Raw genomic sequence first — 11,397 nt, 5'->3', positions numbered from 1 at the left:
AGGACTCTGGTAGAGATAGTAGAGAGTACTGTTTTGTAAACACAAGACATAAAAGATTTTTGTGTAAGCCTTAGCATGAACATGCATGCTTAACCTGCTAGCAAAATCTTCATTTATAAAATGCAAAGGGAACCTGTGGCAGATTCTTCCATCCAGGTACTTACCAGGCCAGACCCTGTTTAGATTCCGAGATCAGATGAGATTGGATACTTTCAAGGTAGCTGTGGCAGTGTTAATTGTCCTGATGTATGTAATATTTCATAATGTACTTTTCTTAAAATGAGGCATTTATTGACTAAACAAAATGTATTGCAAAGTAAATATTCATTTGCTTACAGTTGTCATTTGCACACTTTTTTTTCGTTTTCACTGTGTTGGAGCATGTTCACTACAATTATTTTATCAGTTTCTCTAGGACCCCTTTCTTCAAGCATGGTGCTAGACATTGGTGAGGATTCTTTCTCGTGATGTAAAAGTGTGTACTATCCTGTGGCGTTGTGGATTAGTGTGCTGGACTGCAAAGTCATTTTGAACTTCAGGTGGTTCAAACTCACCAGCTGCTCCTTGGAAACCCTATACGGGTCATTATGAGTCGGAACCAACTTGATGGCAACATTTTAAGTTAGAAAAACTCACACTACATTGTCACACTTTCAGAAAACCATTTGCCTTTTATTCCAGCTCCTGTCACCAACATGTTGTATAGTATTTGTCAAGTTGAAGAAGTCTTGTATTGGCTCGAGAGAGGCCTTCCATGTACATTATCATTGTGCTCATGTGTCAACTTTGTTTTTCATAGCCGATCAAAGCTCCAGAGTCCGTCTCTACCATAATCACTGCAGAGTCGATCTTCTACAAGGTAGGCATCTATAGAGTTAAGGAAGAGTTGGGCCTATCACTGAATATACTACTAACATGCTGGATTGGTATAAAGGTTACTGCTACTCGGTAAACACTATGCTTATGCTTGTTGTTCTGTTCTAACTTAAGAAGGGGCTTCAAGAAGTTCATGGAAAAATAGAATTACATTTGTGTTTTCCCCCTATCGGTAGCTGTTAACATTCAGAGCTGAGGTGGGAGGGAAGCTGCCCATGAAAAGATGATGTACAGTCTTACATGTTTCTTTAATGTAGAGGATGGGAATTGTTCTGTTTTGTTTTCATGGAAGTTAATTTTAGGGAGCTGGGGAAAAGCAAGCCTTCCTGAGTCAGTGTGGTGGCATTGAAGTGTGAGAGAGATGATCAGAGGACATGGGATGTTCAGTGGGCAGAGTCAGTCCGGAGAGTCTCACCATAAGCAGAGGTGACAGGAATTAGGGCGATCATGGGAACTGACCCCTACTAAAAGTCTATGGTGAGAGAAGCTAAGATATCTTGATAAAGGAGTGAGAAAGTCAGGATTTTGATGATCTTAGAGCGAAGATATATTGTTGTTTTTTAACTAGCAGCCTTAGCAAGGAGTTGGAGCATAGCTAAAACCACCAGGCCTGCTTTAAGCAGCAACCACTAAAGGTGGTTTGGTACTCTGGAGTCTAAACTGTCAGGGGCAGTGATGTGTGTTACTGTTTTATACCTAGCCTAAGTAGACCAAACAGCAGTACTTTCAAGTTACGATGTTATTTGAGTGCATTTTTTGTTATTAGCCCAGATCTATATAGTCTAAAGCAGTCTCTAGACAGGCATTTCTCAGGTATTTCCAGCGTTTCATATTAAATGAAATCGCTAACAGGAGCCTTGTAGCGAGCACTGAGCTGAGCATTTAACATGCTTTATTTCCTTCCTTCACCACCATGATGTGGGTCCTGTTATGCTCATCTTGTGAATGAGGACATTGAGGCACAGATGAATTGATTTATCCAAGATCACACAGCTAACAAGCCACAGGGAGGCAGTCTGATGCCAGAGCCTAAGCCCAGAGCTCAGATCCTGGCTCCACTACATGGACAAGTGATTGTGTGGTTGGGCCAGACTCAACCTCTGTAAGTCTGCTTTCTATCTGTAAAATAAGGATTGTAAATAATAGCTACCTCACTGGACCAAGTGAGATCATGAATGTTAAGCACTTAGCTGAGTAAATCCTCTGTGCGTGGTAGAAATGATCATCACTTCTTTACATGTGTGAGTTATCTTCCCAGCTGAACACCACTTACAGGTTAAGTCCAGAAGTAAGTGGTTGAGCTAACGATTTAGTGACTTCCGTGCTCATCTCATTGGAAAGGCATGTGGGACCTGTTATTGGAAATATCACTACTTTTACATTGCTGTCTGCCATCTTTATTAAAGACAAAACGCAGCAAAATACTCAAATAATGCTGTAGACTCCAGGTGTTGTGGAGGATATACAGCAGTACTGTTGTGAGCAAGCTTGAGAAGTCTCTACCAGCTGCTGTACTGCATTTCAGATCAGTCATGTGAGGGAACTGATTGGGAACCCGGTGTGACAGCCAAAAGTGTGGGTCTCTTGGTGTGGTGCTGTAGGATCAGCACTGCACTGCAAACTACAAGGTCGGAAGTTCAAACCCACCAGCTGCTCCTTGGAAACCCTATACCGGGTCACTATGAGTCAGAACTGACTCGATGGCACTCAACAGCAACAACAAAGACCTGGAATGGTTACATGACCTCCCCTGTGTGGCAGAACAGCTCTGTAAGTCCAGATTTAGTGACTCTAGCCAGTGTCCTTTACCTTATTGTGTCAGTCCCTTCTCTCTGCTAAAGACTCTAAACCTCCAGCACATGAGGGGTGAGGAGAGCTTGGAATAAGTTTTATAGTTCTGTGTGCTGTTATATGTATATAAATACATAGCTCCCCAACCATGGAGGCCAAGGGATAGACACTGTTGGCATCTTCCACTAAGACACTATCTTTGTATTGCTATTCTGCCTCCACACTATTGCATATTTTGGATTAATATTCAGCATACAAGGGGGCTTCAAAAATTCGTGGAGAAATTCCATTATCTTCCAATTCCATTTTCCATGAACTTTTTGAAGCCGTTTCATAATATTTGAGTGCCTGTAATAAGCAAGAATTGATTTTTCATGTGTGTGAGAGAACAAAGGTAATAATTTATAATTTGGGAATAATGATTATGCATATGGACAAAGCAAACCATAAGTACAATTGACTTATATGATAAATAACTTCAGAGCTTTGCAGAATGGGCTGGGAAGAAGGACCAACTATGAATGGCCATGATCTAGCAAATACTGACCCATGGCCTGTTCACTGTACCAGACCATAGTGATCCAGATTCATTTTCACTCTTAGACACAGAAAAGAGGCCTACCAGGAAACAGTTGTGTCCTATTGGACACTGTTGTTAAGTGTCATTGAGTTGATTCCGGCTCATAGAAACCCTATATAGGGTTTCCAAGGAGCAGCTGCTGGTGAGTTTCAGCTGCCAATCTTGGCTGTTCAAACCGACCATAAGGGTGAATGCTTATCCTGTGGCACCATACCACGGCTGCCAGGAGTCATTTCTTCCGATGGTTTTGTGGTTGCGGTGTACACCCAGTAGCTTCACCTGCTGCCAAGTCCTGTTTTGCTGGAAGCAATAGTAACTCAGACCCTGTCACTGCAGACAAGTGAAGTAGGGCCTCTGGAGAATTGCACCCACCTATGGAAGCGCCCAGTGACAAAGGTAAGAGTCAGCATATGGATGTTCAGAAGAAGAGGTTCTGTCCAGCTCCAGACCAGGAAGGGAGGATATGAACTAGAAGAGCAGAGGCAGAGGAAGAGATGTTAATTGCTGTCAAGTTGATTCCGACTCACAAGGACTCTCTATAGGATTTCTGTGGAGTGGCTGGTGTAAGGGCGAGGAGTGAGGCTCGGTTTAGTTTTAAGGTTACAGTTTGGTTTGGTTTGTTTTTTTCTTGAAAGCTACTTAATTTCCTCTTCATGTGGAAGTTCTGTAACTACATTATTCCCTTTTACTTTATGAGTTTGTTGTTGTTGCAAACTGGTTATCTCTGGTATCTTATTTTCAGTCTTGTAGGTTTGAATGAGTCTATATCTGTGTTGAGTTCTAGGTGATATTGTCATGTATGTTAATCTCAGGTTGTTGTCTGTTACTGTTGGTTCTCTTTCCAAAGAACTCCCTTTGGTATTGTAAGGTTGATCTGGTTTTAGCATACTTTTAATTTCTGTTTATCAGGAAATGACCTAATTTTACCATCATATTTGATGGACAGTTTTGCTAGGGATATTTTGATTTTTGATTGGCAATTTTTTTCTTTCAGAATTTTATATATATCATCCCATTGTCTTCTGGCCTGCCTGGTTCCTGCTGAGAAATCAGAGCTTAATCTTAATAGTTTTCTTTGTAAGTAACTTTTCATTTTTCCCAAGCTGCTGTCAGGATTGTTCCTTGTCTTTAGTTTTGAAAAGTTTGATTATAATATGTTTTGGTGGTTTTCTTTTGGAGTTTATCCTGTTCAGAGTTTCTTTAAGTTCTTAAATGACTATCTTCTCATTTTTCAAAATGTTAGCAAAGTTTTCTTCTGATACATCTTGGACAATTTTCTCTGTTGTTTTTTTTTTTTTTTCCTTCCTTTGTAGAATTCCAGCAAATCACACAGAAGTTATTGTTCTTGAGAGTCTCCGGCATAAATATTAGGCTTTCTTTGAATTTTTTTGTTCGTTTTTCTGATTGTACCTCTTGCCAGATGAATATTGAGAGATACTGTCTTCAAACTCACAATGCAGCCTTCCATTAATTTAGTTTTAGTTATTTGCCTCTTCAGTATATTATCTGTTTCTGAAGTCTTAGGATTCACCTTCAGGCTTTCTAATTGCTTTTTCGTATGGTTTCCAGTTTTTTCATTTATTTTGTCCATTTTTTCTTGTAGTGTTTTCCTGAATTCTTCCCAAGTTTTGCTTGATTTCATCTGCAGTTTTCTTGAATATTTTCTTAATTCATAGAAAGTACCTAAATGCCATTCTTTTAAATTCCTTTTTAAGTAGTTCCAATACCATTTCTGGTACTATGTTTTCTGACTTCATTTTGTTCACTTGTTTGAGGTTCTCTGCCTTATTTCTTCTTGGAAGCTTGAATTGTCTATTGTCTCCATGACTTTGTCTTACTTATATTTGATAGATAAATGTTGGTGAATTCTCCACCATGTCCCATGGTGGATGTGATGGAGACTGGAATTGTAATCACAGTTCTCTGTTGGCTGTTTGTGTGGCCTATAGTTTAGGGGCCTCCAGATACAGGCATGGTATTCCTGGCTCCCAATCCCAGTCAGAGTAGAGGCTGTTCAGGAGAGGTTGTCACTGGGTTGGCAAAGACAGGGTCTGGCCATGCCCCCAGCTACCAGGAGGGTGGGAGAACAAGGGAAAACTGCATCCCCATGCTGCCAACTTCCAGCCACGTCCTCTGTCACTAGGCCGCTGTACCAACAGCCTGTACAAAAGCCCAAGATGGCCAGGCCCCTGACTTGCCTGCCCGTTTTTCTTCTCTTGCTGTTCCTGCTCAGTTTCCTCATCCAGTCAGCACTCAGAGGCCCTCTCTCTGCCCTCCTCTGAAGCTAGCATTCCAGGATCACCACCTGTATCAGTTTCACTTTGTCTCCCATGTCCTTATTGCGGAGGTTATGCTCTGCGTGTCTGCCTACTCTGCTGTCTTGCCAGAGAAGTCTCCATTATCTTTTAGTTGTGTTTTTCCATGAACTTTTTGAAGCCCCCTTATACGTGGTAAGTTGGTAGTAAACGTGTCCTAAAGATTGACTGGAGCTTAAAAAGTTTCAGTCATTTTAAAATTTGAATTATGTATCTTACTTTCTATAATGGGTGGTTTGTGAGGGAAGTGGATAGAATATATTCTCACCAGTTAGACCTTTATCTTGAAGATAACACAGAAAAAGAGCACTAAGTGGGTGTAGCAGTTTGGCCTACTGTCTACCTCACGTGGTTCTCAGCACGTCACTTACCTTACCCACAGCTTGTGTCTCTGGCTAAGTGAGTGGGGGTAGAACTGTTGTGATATAAAAGCATAGACATAAATTTTTCATTCAAAAGTGAAAGTTGGCACAGTCTTTTAAAATTGACTCATGCAACCTTCTCAGAGCTCTTCATTGACCACTATGAAACCATTGCTTTAATAATAAGGACCTTTCTGTTCATACCTGTGGTACTGTTTTTTATTTGAAATAGGGAATTATATTCTCTTTCCCCCAGGGAGTGTATTACCAAATTGGAGATGTTGTGTCTGTGATTGATGAGCAAGATGGAAAGCCCTACTACGCTCAGCTCCGGGGTTTCATTCAGGATCAGTACTGTGAGAAGAGCGCAGCTCTGACCTGGCTCATTCCCACGCTCTCTAGCCCCAAAGACCAGTTTGACCCTGCGTCATATATCATAGGTAAGTTTCTTGGTATAAATAGCACAGGTTCTTGAACACAGTTAAGTCTGTTATTGATATAAATTTTGAAGTATTCTAGTTTTTTTTTTTAATTACCCTCAGCTTTTCAACCTTTCTGCAATGAGTACGCATTATTTTTTCATGGTGATGGAAAATATATAAATGTGTTTTCAAAGAGAATCCAGGGACAACTACTATTCCACTGTTATTTACACCTTCATGGCAAGTTGTTGCATGAGCAAAGGGTTCACTCTCCTGTTTACAAGTACGTAACCGTGCCCATTGCCCTCAAGGCACTTCTGATGCAGAGTGACCCCAGACATGTCAGAGCTGTGCTTCACTGGACATTTCAGTGGTTCTTTGGAGGATGAGCACCTGGGTTTCTTCTGAGATTGCTGAGCCCTTTTCTTGAACCATCCAGGGACCTGTTGTAAGTTCACTGTTAGGATTATTGTTGTTGTTAGGTACTGTACAGTCCGTTGACTCTACTCCATCAGCCGTAGCACATAAGACTAGAATTTTAGCTTTGTCTTCTCTAGGGCAGGATTCTCTGCACAGGCAGTGATGTGTCAGAGTTACCCTTGGTGCTCCCCTCCCACCTCCTCTTCCCAATCCCCAACAATTCCAATATGCTTCCCTCTTCCAGTGGAAAGGAAGCCAGTGGTGCTGTGGTTAAGCACCTAGCTTCTAACCAAAAAGTTGACCGTTCAAACCCACCAGCTACTCCTTGGCAAAAAGATGCGGCAGTCTGCTTTCACAATGATTTACAGCCTAGAAAACCCGATGGGGCACTTTTACTCCATCCTGGTGTAGTGCTGGAGGGTAAGCACTGCACTACTAACCACAAGGTCAGCGATTCAAGCCCACCAGTTGCTCCTTGGAAACCCTATACAGGTTTGCAATGAGTTGGAACCAGTTAGAATCAGCACTTAACAGCAACAACAAATAGGGTTGCTATGAGTTGGAATTGACTCAGTGGTAATCGGTTTCCAGAGAAGGCTACATACAGAGGTTAAGAGCAGTGGCTCTGAAGTGAGACTATCCGGTTCATAGCCATAACTAGTTGTTTGACCTAGGACAGGGTCCTTAGGCTCTCTCTTACTTAATGGGAATAATCATTTCTACCTCTGAGCTATAAAAAGGAGTCAAAGTATTGATAGACATGAATGTTGAGAAAAATAGCTGGTATATAGTAAATATTATATAATTGCTAGGTATTGTTTTTAAAATTTTTTCTATACTGAGTCACTCTTTTGGGGGAGAAGGTTATGTAAACTGATTAAAGTAGAGAACCCGGGAACCACTAATGGAGAGAAGCAAGCGTATGCTCCAAGGGCTTATGACAGCTCACTCACTCTGGCAGTGCTGCCTTCTTGTGAACTGCTGTCAAGTCGGTTCTGACTCTGAGTGACCCTGTATAGGGTGTCCGAGGAGCAGCTGGTGGGTTTGAACCTTGCAACTCAAACTGACCTTGTGGTCCAGTGTATTATCCAACTCCTAGTGTCCAGGAATTTAATATTTTATGAAAATATGTGTTTATGTTGTTGTTACATGCCATGCCATTGGGTCAATTGTGACTCATAGCGACCCTGGATAGGGTTTCCGAGGAGTGACTGGTGAGCTGAACCACCAACCTTGCAGTTTAAACTGACTTTTTAGTCCAGCGCATTAACCCACAGTGCTACACCAACCAGGACTTACATATGTTATATATGGTGTAGCACTGTAGAATCAGCTTTGGAACTAGACTTTAAACCACAAGGTCGACGCCTGAAACCCACCAGCTGTTCCTTGGAAACCCTATACAGCGTTGCTATAGTCAGAACAACTTGACAGTACTGAACAGCAATATCTATATCTGTGTGTGTGTATTCAAAACTGTACTTAAAACCTTTTTGTTAACTGCCTTTTAGGCCCAGAGGAAGATCTACCAAGGAAGATGGAATACTTGGAATTTGTTTGTCATGCACCTTCTGAATATTTTAAATCACGATCTTCACCGTTTCCCACCGTTCCCACCAGACCAGAGAAGGGCTATATATGGACCCATGTTGGACCTACTCCTGCAATAGCTATTAAGGAGACTGTTGCCAACCATTTGTAGTTTAAAGATTAGAAATGGGTGTCCAGTTACATTTCTCTAATGAGACTGTTAGATGGTAAATGACATAAAAAAAGTTTTTTCCCTGTGGCTCCATATGATGAACACTGGACTGCAAAATACAAGGCCCGAGGTGTGAGTCCACTAGCCACTGCACAGAAGAAAGATGAGGCTTACTGCTCACCGTGAAGATGAAGAAGGAAGCCTTGTGGGGTCTCTCTGACTCAGAACTGACTCAGAGGCACTAACAGCAACAACAACAACCCAGTTATCGCTAGTTTGTTTATTATGAGTCACATGGAAAAGTAAAAATGATAGTAGAGAAAGAACATGTTGAATTTAAATATTATATTCCATCTGTATATCTTCCCAAGCAAAACCTGTCATTTTTAGGGGAGAGCAATAGGAGCAAATAGTAGCCATTTTTCCCTCAATTTATTTCTAGAACCCATCATAAAATCAGTTTTAATTTTTCATAGCAACAAAATAATGTTTAATGTTTAGATTTCTGATCATGAACTTACAACCAAATAAAATGCAGATAAAATTTATAAGGCACATAAATCTTAATTTCCTCACCTGGAAAATCTGTAACAGACTTCTCAAAAGTTATCATTTGGTGCTTTAAGGAAATGATTGGTAGATGATTTATTGGCCCAGAGTTTTAAAAACTTAGCATCTAATTCTTTTGTAGCAAACGGTGTGTTAAAATCATTCAGTTGATCTTAATTGTTTTCAACTGTTTTCTCAGTCAAAATGAGGCTTTCAAATTAAAGTGTAAGATTTTACAGTCCAGACATCAGCTTCCTTAAAGCCATCCAGGAAACATGTACTGTTCAGACTTCCCACATGATGGTACCTGGAACGCTAGGTTCTTAGTCCTGATTGCTTATAAAAAGTTCTACCCAAAGTTAAACCATCTACCAAGGACTTAAGGCTCAACACTGTATCCTGAACTTTAAAGACTTAACTGTATATGAAATTTTGCAGGTGAGTTAAGTGAGAACCCAACAACATAGAAATGGTGGAGGTTGCTTTCTGCAAATTTAACTAGCATTTTTTAACACCAGGCAAATATGTCAGAACCTGATCTAATTTTTTGCTGTAACTCTTTTAACCTTTTTTTTTGCACAGTTGTTTGTGTGTTGGACAGGAACAACTGTACATCAGTCTTAAAATAACCCTATACATATCAAAATAACAGTTGCTCTCAAGTCAGCTCATACATAGGGACTCCATATATGTTAGAGTAGAACTGTGCCCCATAAATGTTTTCAATTGTTGATTTGGGGGAAGCAAATTGGCAGGACATTCTTCTGAAGTTCCTTGGTGGATTTAAACTTCCAGTCTTTAGGTTAGCTGCTGAACATTTACTGTTCTCACCACCCAGGAACTCATTCTGTGTACATTTGTTGTTAAAGTACTTTCGAGTCAGTTACAACTCAGCGACCCTGTGTGCTGACTCAGTGATCATGTATAGGGCTTCCAAGGAGCAGATGGTGAGCTTGAACCACAAACCTTGTGGTTCAAACCAATGTGGTCCAGAGCATTAATCCACGGCACCACACTAGGACTCTAGCGACCCTGTATAGTTTACCTGTATATTAACGAGTCACCATAAAATTGATTGTAAATACCATTGTATATTGCTTTCTGAATGCTAATGTTGAAAATTTTTGGATTAAAATATTTTTCACAATGTACCTACTTTGGATTTATTTCATTTAAACAATTTAAAGAACTTCCTACTCCAAAAATGTCATAACTAGGAAAACCAAAGTTGTAGCCATCAGAATTGGAAGTGACAGATTCATCATCAGTACATACTGCCCAACTGAGGGACTACTGGGTTTTACTCCATACAAATTTAGAACATTACACAAAAACTGCTTCTTGAACCCTCACAAGGAAGATAAAAGACACTGAGTGTCATAGTTAGTAATATGAGAAATACCATAAATAGGTAACTTCTAACAAAATTAATTTTCTCTAGGAGCTAGAGGTCTCTCTTCTTTGCTGACTCTACTTACAAGCATGATGTCCATCTGCAGGGACTGATCCCTCCTGATAACATGTCCAAAGAATAAGAGGCAAAATCTTGCTATCCTCCATTACAAGGAGCATTCTGACTACTTTCAAGATTTGTTTGTTCTTCTGGCAGTCCATGATACTTTGAATATTCTTTGCCAACACCATAATCCAAAGTCGTGAATTACTCTACAGTCTTCCTTATTCATTGTCCCAAGTTTCACATACATAGGAGGCTGTTGAAAATAATCATGACAGGTCAAGTGCACCTTAGTCCTCAAAGTGACAGGTTTGCTCTTCAACACTTTAAAAAGGTCTTTTGCAGAAGATTTGCAGAATGTAATACAATGCTTGATTTCTTGACTGCTTCCATGAATGCTGATTGAACCCAAGCAAAATGAAGACTGACAACTTCTGTCTTTTCTCCATCATTTATCATGATGCTATCCATTAATCCAGTTGTGAGCGTGAGCATTTTTGTTTTCTTTACATTGTGGTGTACTCCATACTCTAGGTCATAGTCTTTGATCTCCATCAAGTGTTTTTAAGTTCTCTGTGCTTTCAGAAAGTGCATCTGTATTTAACAGGTTAATGAGTCTGCCTCCAATCCATGTTCATCATACACTTCAGTTTCTCAGATTATTGGCTGAGCATACAGATTAAATATGGTTCACACCTTTCCTAATTTTAAGCCAATCAGTATCCTCTTGTTCTATTTTAACAACTGCTTCTTGGTCTATGTTCAGGTTCCTTGTGAACACAATTAACTGTTCTGGAATACCCATTCTTCACAATGTTATCCATAGTTTATGATCACACACAAATGTTTGCATAGTCATTAAAGCACAAGTAAACATCATTCTGGTATTCTCTGCCCATCAACTGAAGAATGGATAAACAAACT

The 11,397-nt window shown here is 40.2% G+C and overlaps 1 protein-coding gene across 1 annotated transcript in view; it reads left to right on the top strand.

Annotated features, from left to right (window-relative positions):
* GATAD1 (GATA zinc finger domain containing 1) overlaps positions 1-8,494 on the top strand; it is an 11,329-nt gene extending 2,835 nt beyond the window's left edge. Inside the window, exons 3-5 of the mRNA XM_006834301.1 lie at positions 800-859; positions 6,181-6,364; positions 8,278-8,494. Coding sequence (XP_006834364.1) covers positions 800-859; positions 6,181-6,364; positions 8,278-8,468 — 435 coding nt within the window. The 3' untranslated portion in view covers positions 8,469-8,494. The remainder of the gene's footprint in view (positions 1-799; positions 860-6,180; positions 6,365-8,277) is intronic.
* Positions 8,495-11,397: the final 2,903 nt, after the last annotated feature.

Source organism: Chrysochloris asiatica, unplaced genomic scaffold (assembly GCF_000296735.1).
Source record: "Chrysochloris asiatica unplaced genomic scaffold, ChrAsi1.0 scaffold00010, whole genome shotgun sequence".
NCBI classification, from domain to species: domain Eukaryota; kingdom Metazoa; phylum Chordata; class Mammalia; order Afrosoricida; family Chrysochloridae; genus Chrysochloris; species Chrysochloris asiatica.
The sequence above is the reverse complement of the archived record's forward strand: the minus strand, read 5'-3'. Positions and strand labels throughout refer to the sequence as shown.